Here is an 18,705-nt window from a genome sequence, read left to right as displayed (position 1 = left end):
TCAAATAACAGGATGGAGGGAAACAAAAGAAGAATTCTCTCCCCATTTTTCCCCATCTCCTCCTCTTTAGAGAGACTTCCTGAAAGTTCCATACCAGTCAACTTTTCTTATTTAGGTGTATGGCCCCACCTAGTTACAGGGGAGACTAGAGAATGTAGCCTTCAAGTTATCCTGAACTCGAGCCAAATATGAATACTCCTTATTTCCTGCAACTTGTTTATGTTTTCCTCTATTCCTGTAGTTTTACTGTTCTTACAGTTTGGAATGCGTTCTTTCTCAGTATATAAACCCTACCTTTCCTTTAAAGTTCAGTTTAAATGCTGCTTCCTCCCAAAGTCTTCTCAATTAGAATGAATCTTTCCTCATAAACTCCCATCTTTGTATGCACAGGATAATCAGGGGAGGTGTGACATATAGTTAGCTCTTATTCAATATTTATTGAATTAATTCTTTAAATATTTTATTCTAGAAGAGGAAGCAATTTTATTTATTATGTTTATTTTCTTAACTTCCTTGATATCCTTCAGAGAGGGGATTAGAAGTATATTTCATTAATTTTAAGTCTGGTTTTTAATTACATGGTAATGGAATTAATTTTAAATTACATATAAAAATCATTGAGTTAAAGTTTACATATTATATTTTATAAATAATTCAAAAACATGTATTTTTAACATATTCTCTGAATTTTGTTTAAGGAAAAACATCTAGGTATATTTGGCCTATGTTATGTACAATGTAAAATTGTCTAGATGTCGTATTTTGTTACTTTCAATTATTTTAGATTTTAGTTTCAAATGAAGGATATACTAGCTGATACTGTTTCTAGGGCCCCAGTGACCTCCTGTATTAAAAACAACAAAAGTTATTTGGAAGGTTACAAAGTTCTATTTGTTCATTATAGAAAGTTTGAAAAACAGAAAAGCACAAAAGGAAAAATTTAAAAATCACCTATAATCTTACAACTGAAAGATAAGTAAAGTTACTCTTTTAGCATATATATAATTTGGGGGATTTTGGACTATTTCCAGTTTTGTTTTGTTTTTTGCTATTATAATATAAATAAAAATGTGGATACTTTTAGTCTTTTTGCATATATATTTTCTTAGGATAAATTTCTGCAAGTGAAATTATATGGTCAAAAGGAAGACCCATTCTTAATGTTAGTTTTATATATTTCCAGATCACCCATCGTGAATGGGTCCCTATACTTTTTCCAGTACTAGGCAATTTTAAAACAAATCTCTCCAAATTTGATAAGTGATCTTATCTAGTTTTGGGGATTTAAATACCATCTATATCCTGGGGGCTCTCAAATTTATATCTCTAGCCTAGACCTTGCCCCTGAATTCCAGACATGTATTCTACTGCTTACTTGAAATCTCCACTTGAATATTTCATAGGTGTCTCAAAGTTATCATGTCCAAAATAGAGTTCCTATATTCCCCAATATGGTTCATCCTACAGTTTTCCTTGTCTCAGTTAACGGCAGTCATCCTTTCTGTTACTTGACTCCTTTCTCTCACACCTGCTTCCAGTTTGTCAGCAGATCTACTTCAAATATATCCAGAATTTGACCACTTCTCACCAGCATCACTGTCATCCTGGTTCAAGCCACCGTCATGTCTCGTTGTTATAGTGACTTCCTACCTCTTCTCTTTGCTTCTGCCCTTGCCCCTGTGCCTGCAGTCAGCATTCAGTGTAGCAGTAAAGTAGTTCCTATAAAAATGTAAGTCAGACCATGTCACTGCTCTGCTCAAAACCCTTCAGTGATACCTTGATTAATAGAGTAAATATCTACAAGGCATTATAGTATCTGGCTTTCCATTACCTCTCTGACCTCATATCCTTCCACGCTTCCCTTTGTTTTCTTGCTTTCTGCCACATTGGCCTTCTTGCTTTTTCCCCTAACTGGCCAGGCTTTCTCCCACCATTGCCTTTCTCTACAGGAATCCTCTTCTCTCAAAGAGCCATACTTACTTTTGGTGTTTACTCCAAAGTCCCTTTCTCAGGAGGCTTCCCTGGCCCATTCGCAACTTGTCCTTACTGTCTTGCTTTTGTGTATGATATATTTTACTTCTTGTTTTTTGTCTATATACCCTTTATTTGTGTCTGTCTATACGTGGAGTACATTAAGCTCACAATGGAAGGGATTTTTGCTTCTTATGTTCACTACTAGAAGACTATCCATTGCATAGAGCATTTTTTAATAACTAGTAAGTATATTTTTTCATGTATTTGTTGATCATTTACATTTCTGCCTTCTGGAATTACCTACTCATTATCCTTTACATGTCTTTTTTCCTAATTATTATATTAGACCTCTCTCTGTATTAAGGGTATTAATCTTTTGTCATAATCTTTTACTTTTTTCACATTTTGTTAGGCTCTTTAGTTTTTTGAGGGGCTATGAAATTTTGGAGGTATATGTACATGTACATATGTATGTATATATATGCATGTGTGTGTTTGTATGTGTATGTGTGTATATTATAACTTTTTTTCCTTTTCGGCTTCTGTTGGGAGTCTCACATTTCTGCACATCTGACTGCCTGTGATCCAGATACAGACTGTCTTTTCAAGGATGTTTGTATAGTGAACATCCTTGGAAGATAACAATGTTTCCTTCTACGAAAAGGCATGCTTACTGTCTGTTATAAGAGATTTGGGTTCCCTAAACTCAGAGTTGCTTCTCTATACATCCCACCACATGTACAGGTGTCATATGGCCCTCTTGGTGTTGCTCTTTGGGAAGTGGGGCTTTGGAAACGAACACAAATGCTAATATCTGGCTACTGCTATTGCTTTGAGTAATAAAGAAATTAAGACTCTGACCCAGGAGTTTTGTGTCTTCTGCTAGCATGCATGAAACGGTGCTAGGCTAACTGGTAAACTTGGAGGATAAAATCTCAGACTCTTACAGTTCATGATATCATCTTTTGATTTTATGCTTAGTTAGGTTTTTGCTATCCTAAAATCAAATCAAATTTTACCTGGATCTTCTGTGAAAAAATTTAAGCTTAACTTTTAAATATTTAATACATTAAAATAAATATATAATTGTTTAATATAAAAATCATGTTTGCTGAAGGCAAATAGTTAAATCTGCTTTTTTCCTAATAAATAGTTGTCTTATTACCATTATATAGTGATCCATATTTTTCCCATTTATTCAAAAACCCAACCTTTGTCATACACTAAATATAATCTTAGTGTATTTCTCTTTTTCTATTCCACAGACCTCTATATTATTATGTTAGTATCTTAATAATTTTAGTTCTTTATACATTTTAATATCTAATAAGTACTGAGATTCTCTACTTAGTATCTTTTAAAATGTTTATTAGTCTCTTTATTTTTCCATATGAATTTTAAATTAATTTTATCATATTCCTCTTCCCCTTAACTGTTATACTTCTGGTTGTAATTACAGTAAAGTTTATTGATTTGGAAAAAACTGATATGTCAACAGTATTGAGTCCTCCCGTCTAGGAACATGGTCTTTCTATTTTCCAAGTCTTTTTCGTCAGTAAATTTTTAAAGTTTAAAAATAGGTCTTGAATAAGTCTTATTAAGGTTGCTCATAAATCTTACTAACTTCCTGAAATTCCTAATTTTAGATGGTAATTATATGCAATCAGAAATAATTATTTTATTAGCTTCGTTGATAAATGAGTTATGTTTTTTAATGTTATAGCACTGGAGTACAACTGAATTCTAATGATTTATAAAATCTATTTATATATTCCTTAATAGACTACACTAGGTGCTTTGAAGGACGAGATTGCCTCTGTTGAAAATGAGCTCTTAGAATTGCAAGAGGTAGAAAAACAACAGAAAACCCTTATTGAAGTTTATAAAACTCAGGTGATCATTGCATTTATTTTAATGTTTGTTAAATTTGGTAGATAATTTAAAACACTGCATTTGTTTATGATCTAAAAAAGCAGAACTGAAGAAAGGTAGAGTTATTATTTGTGATAAAATATGATATATCCCAAATATTTCTTAAGGTCCCAAATACTTTTATAACATGATGATTCTGCTGATTCCTGATTTAAATATCCTGTGTTTATATTGGTTATTCCTAAAAGTATATCTAAAATTAATTACATAGGTGTAATGTGAACCTATAATAGTCCTGTTAGTTAATTTTGGTTATATTTGTCATCTTGTATTTTTAATGGTATTGATTTAGAATAATGAATCCCTTCAAGGATCATTAAAGCACAATATTTCCTCTTTCCAAATAAGTAAAGTATAATTCAGATTTACTCACATGAAAGACCTGGAAAAGAACAGATGACAATATGTATGGAATAGGGAGTGTGTTAATTGGTAATTTATAGAAAAGCTTAAGTATTGGAAAGTTTAAGAAAAACTTCATTTGAAAGATGGGACTTATGTAGGTCCTTGAGTGATGGGTAACAAACTGTCAATAAAGAGCTTGATTTTCTTGGAAGAGAGTGTTTGAATTGAAGAATAATGAACTAAAGGTTAAAACTTAAGGAGGGGCATAATGTAGGTAAGTAGGCAGCACTCCATCCCAATGGTTTAGATAGAAAATTGGAGTTGAGACATCCAGTTAGAATATTTCAGTAATCCCAGCTGGAGGTAAGAACGGAGGCTGTGATGGACTGTGCAATGTGTTATTGGGAATGTCATCTGGGTCTTCCAGCTGTTTGTTCTGGTTTAATCCCCCATCAAGAATATTGTAGATGAGTTACCATATTCTTGACTCTGGGCCTTGTATAAAGTGCTCAGATATTTTTTGAGCAGATTTTCATTCGGAGTGTGAAATAATTGGTTTGGGAGCTAGTTTGGACCAGAGACTGATTCTTTAAAGTGACATGGACCTGCAAATGAGGATCTCTCTCTAATATTCAGAGCTCAGGTGAAGATTCTAGAAGTATTGATGGGAAAAGACAGGTAAATCATAAAAGGATTGTGGATTAGAATACAGCACTGAGTGATTCCTGTATTTAAAGAAGGAATAACATTAGATAAACATACTGAGAGTATTAATAGGAAAATGATAATGGGTTTAAAATTGAAATTTTAAAATTGAAATTCAATTTTTTAGCTTTTTATTTCATACAGTGGTCCTAATAATAAAATAATGCATCTTACTCTAATAATATTTTTTATTTTCAGATACAGAAGTTGCAAGAAGCAGCTGAAATGGTGGAAAGCAGATGTGAAAGTTTGCTACAAGAGAATAACCTAATAACAAAAAACAAAAATAAAAAATTAAAGAAGGTAAGTTTAACATTTTAAACAATAAAATAATGTTTTATGTATGTTTTGTACTTTATGAATTTTATATAAATTCTTTAATTTTGGTCATTTTCTTTAGTTTAGACCTAGAAATTATCTGTTCTCGATTTCTGTGGCAGTTTGTTTTCTAAGGACATGATGTTTCATCCAGGCTTGAAATGTTTGTTTGTGTGAATGTTTTTTTTTACTTTTTCCTAAATATTTGGAAAATAACATAAATGTTTAATTTTTCTGATACAAGATCAGACTTAAGAAGCAGAAAAAATGTTTATTTATCACTGAGCTTCATGCAAAGTTGAATACCTTTCTTTTTTTTTTTTTTTTTTTTTTTTTTTTGTGGTATGCGGGCCTCTCACTGTTGTGGCCTCCCCCGTTGCGGAGCACAGGCTCCGGATGCGCAGGCTCCGGATGCGCAGGCCCAGCGGCCATGGCTCATGGGCCCAGCCGCTCCGCGGCATATGGGATCCTCCCAGACCGGGGCACGAACCCGCATCCCCTGCATCGGCAGGCGGACTCTCAACCACTGCGCCACCAGGGAGGCCCACCTTTCATTTTTAATCTTACCTTTTTATTCTGGTAGTAAATCTTTTGTGTAAAAAAGCAAAGTAATTATTCTTTGCTAAATGCTTTTATGGAAGAAAAATAACATTAAAAAACCCAACATCATTTACTTTTTTTTTTCATCCTACTGCAAAAGAATGAGGGGAAGTTCAGTGTTGGCAAGTTATGATGTTTTTGTGAATATTTTTAAGTTTTTAAATGAAACTGCATCCCTTTTTGGGTCTTTTCACGTTGTTTTGGTAAGGAAGCAGCAAAAGTTGTAGGACGCTGACTCCCCTGACTCCCGGCTGGGGACATCATGGGATGTTACTGGTCAGTTCCAACTGAGTGTAATAAGGTGACTATCTCTGGGTTGTCCCCACATCTTGGAATTGAGAGGTCTGAGTGAGGCACCAATGTGAAGAAGAGGTCAGCCAGAGCAGATATTCTGCTGGTTAAAAGAGATAAAGGTAGCCTATTAAATGTGCAACTTACTACTTAGAATTATCAATACTTTTCACCTATTTTTAGCAGAGCAGAGAAGAAATCATTTCATACCTCTTGATCAGTTTTTCTCATGAGACATACCAATGCAAATGTCTCCTCTTTTGTAGGCAGCACTCTAAATAAATGTCTATTTAAAAAACCTTTTCAAAAGACCAATGGGGCAGGAGCCTGTGGTTTTCAAATACTGTGAAGTCACAATGTCTTCTTACTGATATTAAACCAGACAAGCCATTATTATTTTTTTTCTAATGAAATGCTTCCTTTTTATTCCCTACTGTTTTAAATCTCCTGGTTTTCTCATGTGCTCTTAGATGTTTGGGGACCCAGAGGTAGGCTTTGTTCTACTTTTATCTTTTGTGATCAAGAATGCCAGATGTTGCACAGCAGCTCTGTGTGTTCCCTGTCTCAGGGAAAGAGTCTAGCTCTTGTTTTCCCTCCCTATGAACATCCTAAGTGCCCTATGTCTTGTTATTTTTTCTTAATTAGCAGTACAAGCATTTTTTTAGGGCTGCTTCTTGTCACATCTCCACAAAAGTGCCACAGTGAAGAATTGCAGCAGCCAGAGATTAATATAGATACAGTTAGATTTGTTCTTAGTAACATAGTAACATTAATGATCAAATTATAACCTACTGAGTACTGATGATATTAGCTATTTTGAATTTATATACAGTAAACCCACTGATTTGGACTAAGCTGAGCACAGCAAGGCTGCTTTAATTGAAATATCTGAGTTACCAGATCGAATGACAAAAAGTCTAAAGTTACTTTAGACTGATGGCTGGACAGCAGAAAACTACCATACCAGCTTTCTTAGTAATATCTATACTTGAATATAAATGACAGGACTCAAAAAAGTTTACGTTCCTAAGTAATTTAAACAGTCTCCCTGCAAGCTAATATTACCATATTCGTTTATTCAGCAAACTTTTTGGAAACTAATTGAAGTCCAGCCCACTTTTGAGTTATATATTCTTATTTAGCAGAGTCTAACTTAAAGTTTATTCTTATTTATTTGGTTAAATCTTTTTAAAAAAACTATTATACCTAAAACATTTACTATATTACAAGCATATCTAGTATTTAAGATAGTAAAAACATTAATGCTGAATGTGTGATCTTGCACTTATTTCCCTAATGCTACAACTCAGGTGAGAGGCCAGATGGAGTCTCATCTGAAGGAGTTAGAGCACGACCGCGATTCCTTGACGGCAGCAGAACAGAGGCTTCACGAGTGTCAGGAGAGTCTGCAGCACCACAAGGGGAAATGTGCAGACCAAGCACACGTCATTAGGGAGCTTCAGGGCCAGGTGTCCAACCATCATTTTGATTTTTGCTAGATGTGTTAAATGCTTTGGAATAATTTCACCAGTTGAGGGCACTCATGTCAGGGGGTGATTATTTTACTCTCATCTAAGTAAGTTGATAAAAGGTCAGTTTCATGCAAATACTATATTATTTTCAAGCTATTTTTTAAAAAATTGGTAATTAAAATTGCTGATTTAGTTTATTCATACAAATCTGTATTTAGACATTTGAGGACATAGTAATAGCATGAGCGAAGGAACAAAGCTATGTTTACATGTATATTTTTTAATGTTAGGATAAGGTAAATTATTGTAATTTACCTTACAAAAATTAGCATTTATTTCAATTAGAATTATGTACCAAGTTTATTTGTATTATTCTCAATTATTTTTTTCAACATATACTTTTCTTACTCCATCAGAAGAGAGATCGTGGGTGCCATACAGCCATCTCCTAACTCAATGCCTAACACATAGTAAACACTTAATAAATATTTTTTAAATTAATTATTATTATTATTATTATTTATTTATTTATTTTGCAGTACGCGGGCCTCTCACTGTTGTGGCCTCTCCCGTTGCGGAGCACAGGCTCCGGCCGTGCAGGCTCAGCGGCCATGGCTCACAGGCCTAGCCGCTCCGCGGCATGTGGGATCTTCCCGGACCGGGGCACGAACCCGCGTTCCCTGCATCGGCAGGCAGACTCTCAACCACTGCACCACCAGGGAAGCCCTAATTAATTATTTTTCAAAGAAGCATGTCCAAAGGTGGTGGCAAGTCTTCTTCTTTATTTGCAGAATAATTTTAGGGAGGATTCCCTGTCTATCTTTCAAATGTAATCTGGATTTAATATTGAAATGCATCCTCTTTTTAAAAACAGGCAAACAAAACTTTGCTGAGTTTAAGCTCCTGAAAAGAGATCTTTCTAGGAAAATGTCAAATCACATAGATAACCTAAATTACTAATTGAAATTGTGAGAAAAATTCTATTTTTTTTTCAAAACGTCATATGCTAACACATATATATGGAATTTAAGAAAAAAAAATGTCATGAAGAGCCTAGGGGTAAGACAGGAATAAAGATACAGACCTACTAGAGAATGGACTTGAGGATATGGGGAGGGGTAAGGGTAAGCTGTGACAAAGTGAGAGAGTAGCATGGACATATATACACTACCAAATGTAAAATAGATAGCTAGTGGGAAGCAGCCGCATAGCACAGGGAGATCAGCTCGGTGGTTTGTGACCACCTAGAGGGGTGGGATAGGGAGGGTGGGAGGGAGGGAGATGCAAGAGGGAAGGGATATGGGACTGTATGTATATGTATAACTGATTCACTTTGTTATAAAGCAGAAACTAACACACCATTGTGAAGCAATTATACTCCAATAAAGATGTAAAAATAAATAAATAATAATAATAATAAAATAAATAAAATAAATTGCATAGGAGATTTAAAAAAAACTATTTAAATATAGCTTTTGAAGCAATGGGAAGAATATTCTGTCTCGGCATAGGCAGGTGTGTCTTTGGTTGATTTGCTTATCTATTTTATTTTGCTTCTCACAAATATGGTTTGTACTCAGAGTTACAACTTCACAGATATTCAATTATCAATCACTATCTGTAAGAGAAACAGAAAACTGTAAGAGTAACCCTAAGTATCCAACAATAGGAGATTACTGTTTAAAATCTTCACATTTACTTAATAAATGTTCTTTTTCAATAAAACATTACTCAGAATGTTTTAATTGCCATCTTTCAGTAAAATTTTTCATAGATTTTCTGTGAAGCAGCATAGTTTTTTAAAAATTAACCAGAAATTTAAGAACTTGTGTTTTAACAATATAATATTTGTTGGTGTCTCTCTGTATAGGAGTAATAATATTTATACCTTCTTCTTTTTTATAATTGTTCTAATAATAAACTATATAGATTTCTTTGGAAGTTGATTATAAAGAAAATAACCAAGAAAACTTTTTTCTCCTTTAGTTTGATGAAAATCATGATCTTCTGACAAAGCTTTCTCTGGAAGAGGAAAATTATCTTATTCAGCTGAAATGTGAAAACCTTAAACAGTAAGTATTAAAGTGACTTAAAATTGGTGTTACCTTTTTTTCTACACACTATAATTTTAAAATATATGTCTTCTGTAAAAAGAAAATTAGAACAGATGGATGCAGAAAATAAAGAGCTTGAAAAGAAGCTGGCAAACCAAGAAGGATGTCTTAAGCATACCAATCTTGAGTTTAAAGAGAAATCTGCAGAATATAGAGCATTGGCCAGACAGCTGGAAGCTGCTTTAGAAGAAGGAAGACAAAAGGTACAGATGACCTTTATTCAGAAACTTTTAAATTAGTTTACCAAAGAGTCATCTTTTGAAACAGACAATATCTCATCTTGCCAAACCTACAGTTATTGTTTTTATCCTGATGACAGGGTGAAGGGAGCAATTACATTTTTGTTTTTTACTTGCTTTTCCCTTTTGGAGCTAAACAGATAGATTACTGGTCCAGAGTTACTTCACTAAATAAATGATGATGTGGCAGGGTAAAGGGCAGAGATGGAAAACACTTTAAAGTAGTCCCCCCTCTTTTTTTTTTAAATGAAACCACAACAAATATGCAAATTATTGAACCTTTTGGTTTTGATCAGGATTCAGTGAGCTATAAAGCTCAACTCCCTTTTCTTTTGGCAAATGTTGTTGTATAAATAAATACAGACAAGAATTAATTTCCGGTTAAATCCATCTGGATAGCATTTAATAAATATCTCACTGTCTGTCAAGCATTCTGCTAGTGCTTATGATGCAAAGATGAATAAGACCTGGCCTCAGCTCTCAGGACACTCACAGTCCAGTAGGGAGATAACATGTGAACAAACAAATGTCATCCAGCAAGTAGGTGCTACAATGCAGGGAAGATACAAGGTACACCGAGGGCGTGTGGTTAGTTCATTCTGGAGAGGAGGGGAAAATGATTCAGGAAGATCTCAAAGAAGAGGTAAATTTATCAAGTGATTTGAAAATGTAATCTTGAAAGACACGAGGTGGGCTTTGGAATCCACAAGAAGTAGATTTGAATTCTGGTTCTGACACATTATACCCTGACCCAGGGCAAGCTACTTTCTAAACTTTAGTTTTTTAATTGATAAAATGGGGATAATGAATTTCCTCATAGGATTGAATGACGCCAAAAGGAGATTGTCTATACCCTGATAACTCTCAGAAGTGTATCTCCATCCCAGACTTTTCTCTATCCTGACATCTAAATTCATATATTCTGCTACTTATTTGACATCTCCACTTAACATAGGCATCTCAAACTTAACATGTCCAGCACCAAATTTTGAATCTATCTCTCTAGACTCTCTTCCACCCATGGTCTTTCCCAAGCCTGTTAAAGGCAGTTCCACAAGGGTGAGATAACATCTGATATCCTTGAAATGTGGCTCTTAAATCGTGCGTGTCATATAGATATATTTTGATTTTTTTTTTAACTCCAGGAAAGCAATTTAAATTGACTTTGAAAGACACATCATTGAATGAAAGCTAAGTAGTAAAATGTACTGCCAATGATAGAAGTGTAATCCAGATTTCTCAGTCCCAACCTTTGGGAGGAAAATAAGAAGTGACTTTATCCTGGGTTCAGACTAAATGGACTTTGGAAATGCTAGATGCTCTCAGATTCCTTCTCACAAGAGTTCAGTCCCCAGAGATGTGTCTGCTCTCTCCTTTCTTTCCTGCTACAATGGAATATGGGGTTGTCTTTAGTTCCTGCCATATGAGGAGTGCCATCACTGCACTGTCACCATTGTCTACACTGCTGGACGTTGTAAAGGACACAGATACTTGTCCTGAGGGCCCTTTCTCCCACAGCTTCAAATCCTGCTATCCTCTCAATCGCCCTTGGAATTTGTGCACAAGAAATCTTTGTAAATAACTATAATAACTTAGAACTTAGTCCATGGGAGTGAGGTTAGAGGACAATCCTTCCTACTAGCTCCTTGCTCCTGAACTAGTCCCTGCGTCCACTGTCATTCTTATGGATCCAACCCAGTATTCCTGCAAATAGGCTCCCAAGTATCTGAATCCTTGGATGAATGTAGCTAAGCTAGACTTTCTGCTAAAATAAGCCATCAGAGAAATATGAAAACTCAAATTCAGAACATTTTGGAAGTGAATGAATGAAAAACCAATCTCGTGTGTGTGTGTGTGTGTGTGTGTGTGTGTGTGTGTGTGGTGTAAATATCACCTACCCTGCTCCCAATTCTGTCCATCCAAGTCTATAATCAGTGTTGGTTGTGGACTTTATATGTCCCACCACCACTCCAGACACCATGGTAAATATAAATACTATAAAACATGGCAATTGGTCTCAGCAGGTTATAGAAATATAGTATTGGGGAAAACCTACCAACGTCACAGAGCAGTGCAAATATGTATACCTCTTCCACTTCAAGCTAATTTTTCAGGTACTTACACAGCAAAGGGGAGAATACATGCTTACACTATGCGTTTCTCAAGATAGAACATCTTTAAACACTTTCTAATTAAATTGTCTAATATCCAAATAATACCTATTTGGAAAGAAGAGATACAGTATAACTATGTCAAGGCTTTAAATCATATCTTAAAGAAAGCACATTTAGTTTTTTTATTCTTTTAATTAAAATTACAGGTTTCTGAAGAAATAGAGAAAACGTCATCTAGAGAAAGGGCTTTACAAGTTAAAATATTAGAACTGGAAACTGAGCTTAGAAAGAAAAATGAAGAACAAAACCAACTTGTTTGCAAAATGAACAGTGTAAGTATTAGTATGGCTTAATATATTTTCATTAAAAATAAGTTAGCATTTAACATTCTTACCATGGAGTTTAGTTATAAACAATTAAAATACAAAGTGAGGGGAATCAAGGCTATTGCTTTACTGATAGTATTAAAAATAACAAATAATATAAATCATAAAAAATTAAAATGTCAGCATTTGGGCAAAGAATTATTATCCTGCATCCTTGGTAGCATCTATTACATTTCCCCCGAAGTCTCATCAGGCCCTTTCCCTGCATATTACTTTTACATGACAAATGCTTAATGAAAGTTACAGATATCATTGACTTATTTTCTTTCTAATATGAATTTTTCAGTTTTTAAGATAAACACTATTATTATGAGTTAGATTTTGATATGTCTTAAATCATGCATATTATATTTTAGAAAGTTATAAGTTGGTGTTAAGTAAACATTTTATATCTGCATGTGAAGTGGATGCTTTGGTCCACTCAGCCATGAGATGAGAATACCAAATTGGCTGTGTTTAATTAGTCTTCTAATGTTTTTTCCTAACTATTCATGAAAGTCAGATGACATAAACTGTGAAAACTGGCACTAGTTGTGACTGAATTACTTGAAAACTATCTACTTAACAGTGACACAGGAAATAATACTTTATTTTTTCCAGGAGCCAGACTCCATGAAAACTATTTTTTCATTCCCAAGCATCTAAATCATTGAAAACCTGAAAGGTTCAAACGTTAAATGAGTTTTGACGTGCAATATTTTAATTTTATTGCCATCAAAAGTTCCTTGGCAATAATCAGAACAAAACATTTCTCATCTTTAATTTAGCACAGGCCTTCCCTTTATTTCAAAACTCTTTTTTTTAACTCACTGTCAGACTTTCTGTTGTAAAATATGTGTGATATTCTTTGTGTAATTGAAACTTCTGAAAAAATAAAATAAGTATATTAAGATGAGGTGTGTTTGCTATAATATTCCCAGTACTTGGGAATATTAAAGCTGCTAAAATAGGTAGATTTAAGATCTGATGTTTTGTTAAACCTGATCATTTTTACAGTAGTAAAAAACTAGAATTCTAACCATAGATTTAGACATTGCTGAAAAATGGGTTTATGAGTTTTTTCCCTTCCAGGGGCAGTTTAGTTGGCAATTCAGTATTCGTTTTGTATACAAGCCTTAGCTCCATCTGAACTGTAAGCACCCTGAGAGGCTGTCTCATAGTTAATTGTATGCTGGTGTCTTCTAGGGTGCCCTGCCCACAGTGGCAGGCCTCTACAGATTTTTCTGCCCAGGTGCTCCGGGGGAGGGCGGAGTGCTTGCACAGACCCAAGGGTGACCCTCAGCAGCTTACCTCAGATCAAGAAGCCTGAAATGTCTTTGGAGTCTTATATATTATACTAAAATCCATGTACATTTTGCATTCTACCTTACAATATGTGTGTTTGTATTAATATTTTTCCCTCCCAAGTTGTTGAGTAAAATCGATGTTCCTCAAAGATTCACTATATTCATTCTGTGACTTTGTGTAGCTCAGCCTAGCAAGTTGTTTCATACCACCCACCACACTTCCCCTGGGGGCATCGCTCAGTTTCAGAAGGTGTTGGGTGTCACTGAACACCTGATAGGAAGGATATAAAAGATTTTTCTTCTCAAGGTGCCTACATTTTAGTTGGAAGCTAGATGATATTTGCAGCCTGTCTATCTAAAGTATTTTCAGTGAACAGATCTCTTGGGAACTTATATGCAGCTGAATATTTTTAAAATACAATACATTTAAAATTTTTTCCTCAAAGAATACCTATGATATTGAATTCATTTTATTTTTTAAAAGATTCTAAAAATAAAATATTCATATTATCAAAACTAGAATTCTATCAGTTTTTAAGATAGCAAAAGTCATTCTTTTAGGCAAAGAAAATGGCAAAAACTAGTATTAAAATATGTCATGTTAAATGTAATAGAAATTAATTGTGACAGTTTTAAGTAAAATCCATTTGAGTTAATCATGTTACATATGTAATAATTAGGGGCTAAGTGAAGGTGTATTACAACAAACTCACAGTAGAGATCAACCATGTATGTGCTTTATTCTAGATTTTAAAAAAAGTGAGCTCTAAGTTAATTATCAACACATCAGATGTTAGGATTCTTTCTTTAAAAAAATTTAAAACCATGTATTCAATTATTGTGTATATAAATTTTTTTTTTTTTTTGCGGTATGCGGGCCTCTCACTGTTGTGGCCTCTCCCGTTGCGAGGCACAGGCTCAGCGGCCATGGCTCACGGGCCCAGCTGCTCCACAGCATGTGGGATTTTCCCATACCGGGGCACGAACCTGTGTCCCCTGCATCGGCAGGCGGACTCTCAACTACTGTGCCACCAGGGAAGCCCTGTGTATATAAATTTTATATTATGACTATCCTTTGATATGAATGTCATTATTAATTATCTTTATTTCTTTTTTTATTTAGAAAGCACAACATCAGGAAGTATGTTTGAAAGAAATACAACATAGTCTTGAAAAGTCGGAGAATCAAAATGAGAGTATTAAGAATTATTTACAGTTTCTTAAAACTTCTTATGTAACAATGTTTGGATAAATTGTTGGATTTATTTTCTATAAGCAATAGGTTTTTACTATGAGTCTAAAAAGTAATTAGATAAAAATTAAATATACTATCTGTTGCTATATTTTATGGGTGGTACTATTAGGGTTTTTATGTAAAGATTTTTGAAACATAATTTATTATCCAATTAAAACTCAAGATACATGTTAGTATTCCTTTTTTGCTGGATAATCTTCACTTAGCTCTGGATTAATATCTATTTAATTTATTTTGGTTTTTGGAATATTTTACACACAGAAAAGAAGCCAGAATCATTCTTTGTGACTGTAGCAACCATTCAAGTGAATTTGTAATAAACCTAGGCCAATTATGAGCCAAATACATGATTTTAAATAATGTATATAATTGTTTTACATATTGGTGCTGTATATTTATATATTAATATAATAAAGGAAAATATTCTGGATATTATTTTTAATAGTGATATAATTGCTTACTTTCTAAAGATACCAAAGGTCTCAGTGTACTTAATATTGTTTCAAATATGCTGAGATGCCATGATAATTTCTGTGAGGTTTTAAATATAGAATTTTAAGTCATGGCTACTAAATGCCAACTGACGGTAACAGGTGAAAATATGTTGGCATGCATTATTTCTTTATAAAGAATAGGCATTTAGGCTTTCCTATAAATTCATAGTCTCTTTTGTTCTTCATCTTATGTTAGTGATTGTCTGATATTATTAGTGTAGACATTCTGAAACCCCTGAGTTAAGTGAAAGATTAAAGGGGAATAACTTGTCCCACCCCTACCCATGGCCAACTCACATGGGATGATCAAAATAAACACTCTTAATCCCAGGAAGCTTTAGAATAAGGTGTTTGTTATTGGGATGACATAGAAGAGCTACCAAGAACATGTTCTCTGTAACCTCCTACCCTATGTGTCAAGGCAGGATACTCTAAAAGGGGATGGATGTAATTGACAAGGGATCAAGTAGTAGTGACTCCTCTCAGAGAAAGGCTTGAGAGCTGTTTATTCAAAGAACACTCAGGTCTCAAAAGATTGTTCAAAGAGGCAAGTTGTGTACTACACAGTCCAGCCTGTGAACAGAGCTCAGTCCCCCCAAGGTGTTTTATCCACTTCTGACCAGAAATGGGGGCCTGCTTATCTCTGGTCCCCTCACTCCTAAGACTGCCATATCACCTGCAGGGGCTTACTTCCCTGTGACCTAACTGCTTCATAGTATTTTTCTTAAAATAGCAAAATACAGTAATTTCAGAAATTGGCCACATTTTTTTCCCAACAATTGTCAACAATATTAGAGTTGCCTTTTAATTTTAAATCATAGTACTTGTGGTACTAAAACACATGCTTGACCCTTGTGGTCCTTTCTTCATCTCCTAAGGCAAAGACAGCCTTAGGAAATACTCACGTGAAAGAAAACTAAGGTTCTTGAGTATTTCCCACTAGACTGTGAACTCTTTAAGGGCAGAACTGTATCTTATTTATGATTCTGTTTCAGCCACCACATAATACCTGATATGGATACTCAGTTGATGTTTGTGATTAGGTAGATAGATGGGTGTTAAAAGAGGGAGGTATTCATATTCCTGTCTTAGATATGACAAAATGTAAGCATAGAGGGATTAACTTCTGTGGCTGTGATATAAAACTCTTTGGGTTTTAAAGTTGGCATTTGAACTCAAGCCTTCTGACTCCAAAATTAAAGTTCTATGTACAATACTTTTTTCCTGTTGTAAGCAGTGACTGCGGCAGTAGCCCAGCAGCAGCATTGCTGTTATTTATTGAGTACTAGTCTGTGCCAAAGTTCTGAGTGTAGTACATGTATTAATTCACTTAATCTTTATGTCTGATGAGAAAGGTGCTATTAATTACATTTACTCTTCAGGAAACCAAAACACAGAAAAGTTAAGTAACTTGCACAAGGTCACACAGCTGGTAAGTAGCAGGCATCCAGAGTCTCTGCTGTTAACTATGACCATACTACCTTCATGTATATTTCATAAATAAAGGTAATGGTTTCTTTTAACAATCATGCATTGCTTCATCTATGAATACTTTCTCTTTTTTGTATTTTTATTTTTATCAAAGTAATTTGTGCATATGGCGTTTAAAAATTGGTCCCCACAATATTTCAGCTGGACTGTGGAAGGAAAAGACTTACTGCAAAGTCCCTAAGGTTAGTACTCAGATGCTAGTGACACAGAATAACAAAGGAAGTTTGTTGGAGCCAGGAGAATTGTAACAATCTCTGTGCTTAATGTTTCCATGTGAAACATTAAGCACAGACATTCTGCTCTTCTGGCCTGTGAACCAAACTCAGCATCAGGGAGGTTCAGAGTCAGTCCCCTGGAGTCCCCAAGTAGTGTTTGCTTCCAACTTCCCATCATCCCAGAAAGCCCTTGTTCCCACAGTACTAACAGGCTGGCAGGATCTTCCTTTTATGCTTGATACTCAGGGCCTCATGACTTTCTTAAGTTCTAAAAGTTTCCTTCCATTATTTATGGGATTATTACCTCTCCACATGTTCCTTTCCTCTTCGTTGATTTATCTCCTGGATCTGACCTCCACGCAGCTTACCTTTTCCCTCAGGGTATCTGTCACTGGGTTTCTTGTGAGATATTTCTTCCACCTGATTTTTCTAACCACTTACATGGTTCTCAAGGGCAGTCATTCTCTTTTTCTGTTGGGTACTGAATTTCTAAATAAGAAGTCATGATTGATTTTTAGTTCCTAAAAGTGTTGGGGTATTTTTTGTTTTTCAGCACTGTAATTCCATTCTATTTTCATTAAAATTCTCTTGTTTCTTCCATTGGTTCTACCTCAGTAGGCATCTCCTGTTTCTATTGTGTTGGCCATCTTTCTTTCGAGAGCCGTAAATGAGTTTTAATTTTCCTTGCCTGCTCATGGTTGTGTTTCCCTCAGTACCTGCCAGCAGCCTGCCTTGCACATTTCTGGGGCAGTATCAAACTAAGTGGTGAAAGGCATGATGGCTTCAATACTCATGGGCCTGAAACCTCTTACCCTCCGCTGCGATGCTGTGAGCAGCCATTCTGCTCCCAGACTTTTTCAGTCACAAGTATCAGTGTTTTTCCAACTACCAGTAATGGAAGCACTTTACTCCACTGAAGAGTCTCCTTCTAGGTTTTCTGGGGTCAGCAAGTTTGTTGCAGAAACAAGTGAAGTTCACGTTGGAGGGGAATCACGGGCAGCATCTGTACCTGGAACAATGTGCAGCACTTTAAAGAATGAATTCAGTCTATATCTACTGGCCTGAGATTTGTGCATGATTTTTATTTTTAGGGTAAAAAAAGTCACAGAATTTTGTATTAGGTATGATTCCCTTTTTGTAATCAAAACAAGCATCTCTCCATTTGTGTATATAAGTTCACATATGTTGGTATGGGCATGGAAGAAGGCGTAGAAAAGCCTACATGCCTTGGTAGGGGTGGAGGAAATAGTAGTAACTTTTCACTTATTCTGATGAGATTATATTTCAATTGTTTTTTCTAGTCAGATAATAATTTAAAGGTTGAAGGACAGGCATGATAGGTATAGAGTGGAAGAAGAGTAGGCTTGGTGAGAGGTTATGGCCTGAGAATGGAATACTGGAATTTGATTTTCAGAGGTGGAGTAATTTGGGACAAGGAAAAAGTGGAGAGAATCCTGCTTGAGGAGGAGCTGGA

At 35.0% G+C, this 18,705-nt stretch overlaps 1 protein-coding gene across 9 annotated transcripts in view; it reads left to right on the top strand.

The window, feature by feature from the left end:
• Positions 1 to 15,414, top strand: part of ODF2L (outer dense fiber of sperm tails 2 like) — a 56,895-nt gene extending 41,481 nt beyond the window's left edge. For all 9 annotated transcript variants that reach the window (XM_060090042.1, XM_060090043.1, XM_060090044.1 and 6 more), the window contains 7 exons: positions 3,757 to 3,867; positions 5,155 to 5,259; positions 7,476 to 7,634; positions 9,624 to 9,709; positions 9,792 to 9,954; positions 12,311 to 12,436; positions 14,900 to 15,414. In XM_060090042.1, the coding sequence (XP_059946025.1) occupies positions 3,757 to 3,867; positions 5,155 to 5,259; positions 7,476 to 7,634; positions 9,624 to 9,709; positions 9,792 to 9,954; positions 12,311 to 12,436; positions 14,900 to 15,028 (879 nt within the window). In that variant the 3' untranslated portion in view covers positions 15,029 to 15,414. The remainder of the gene's footprint in view (positions 1 to 3,756; positions 3,868 to 5,154; positions 5,260 to 7,475; positions 7,635 to 9,623; positions 9,710 to 9,791; positions 9,955 to 12,310; positions 12,437 to 14,899) is intronic.
• The last annotated feature ends 3,291 nt before the right edge of the window (positions 15,415 to 18,705 follow it).

The sequence above is a fragment of the Mesoplodon densirostris genome, chromosome 2 (assembly GCF_025265405.1).
Source record: "Mesoplodon densirostris isolate mMesDen1 chromosome 2, mMesDen1 primary haplotype, whole genome shotgun sequence".
Classification (NCBI taxonomy): domain Eukaryota; kingdom Metazoa; phylum Chordata; class Mammalia; order Artiodactyla; family Ziphiidae; genus Mesoplodon; species Mesoplodon densirostris.
This window is presented reverse-complemented; position numbering and strand designations above follow the sequence as displayed.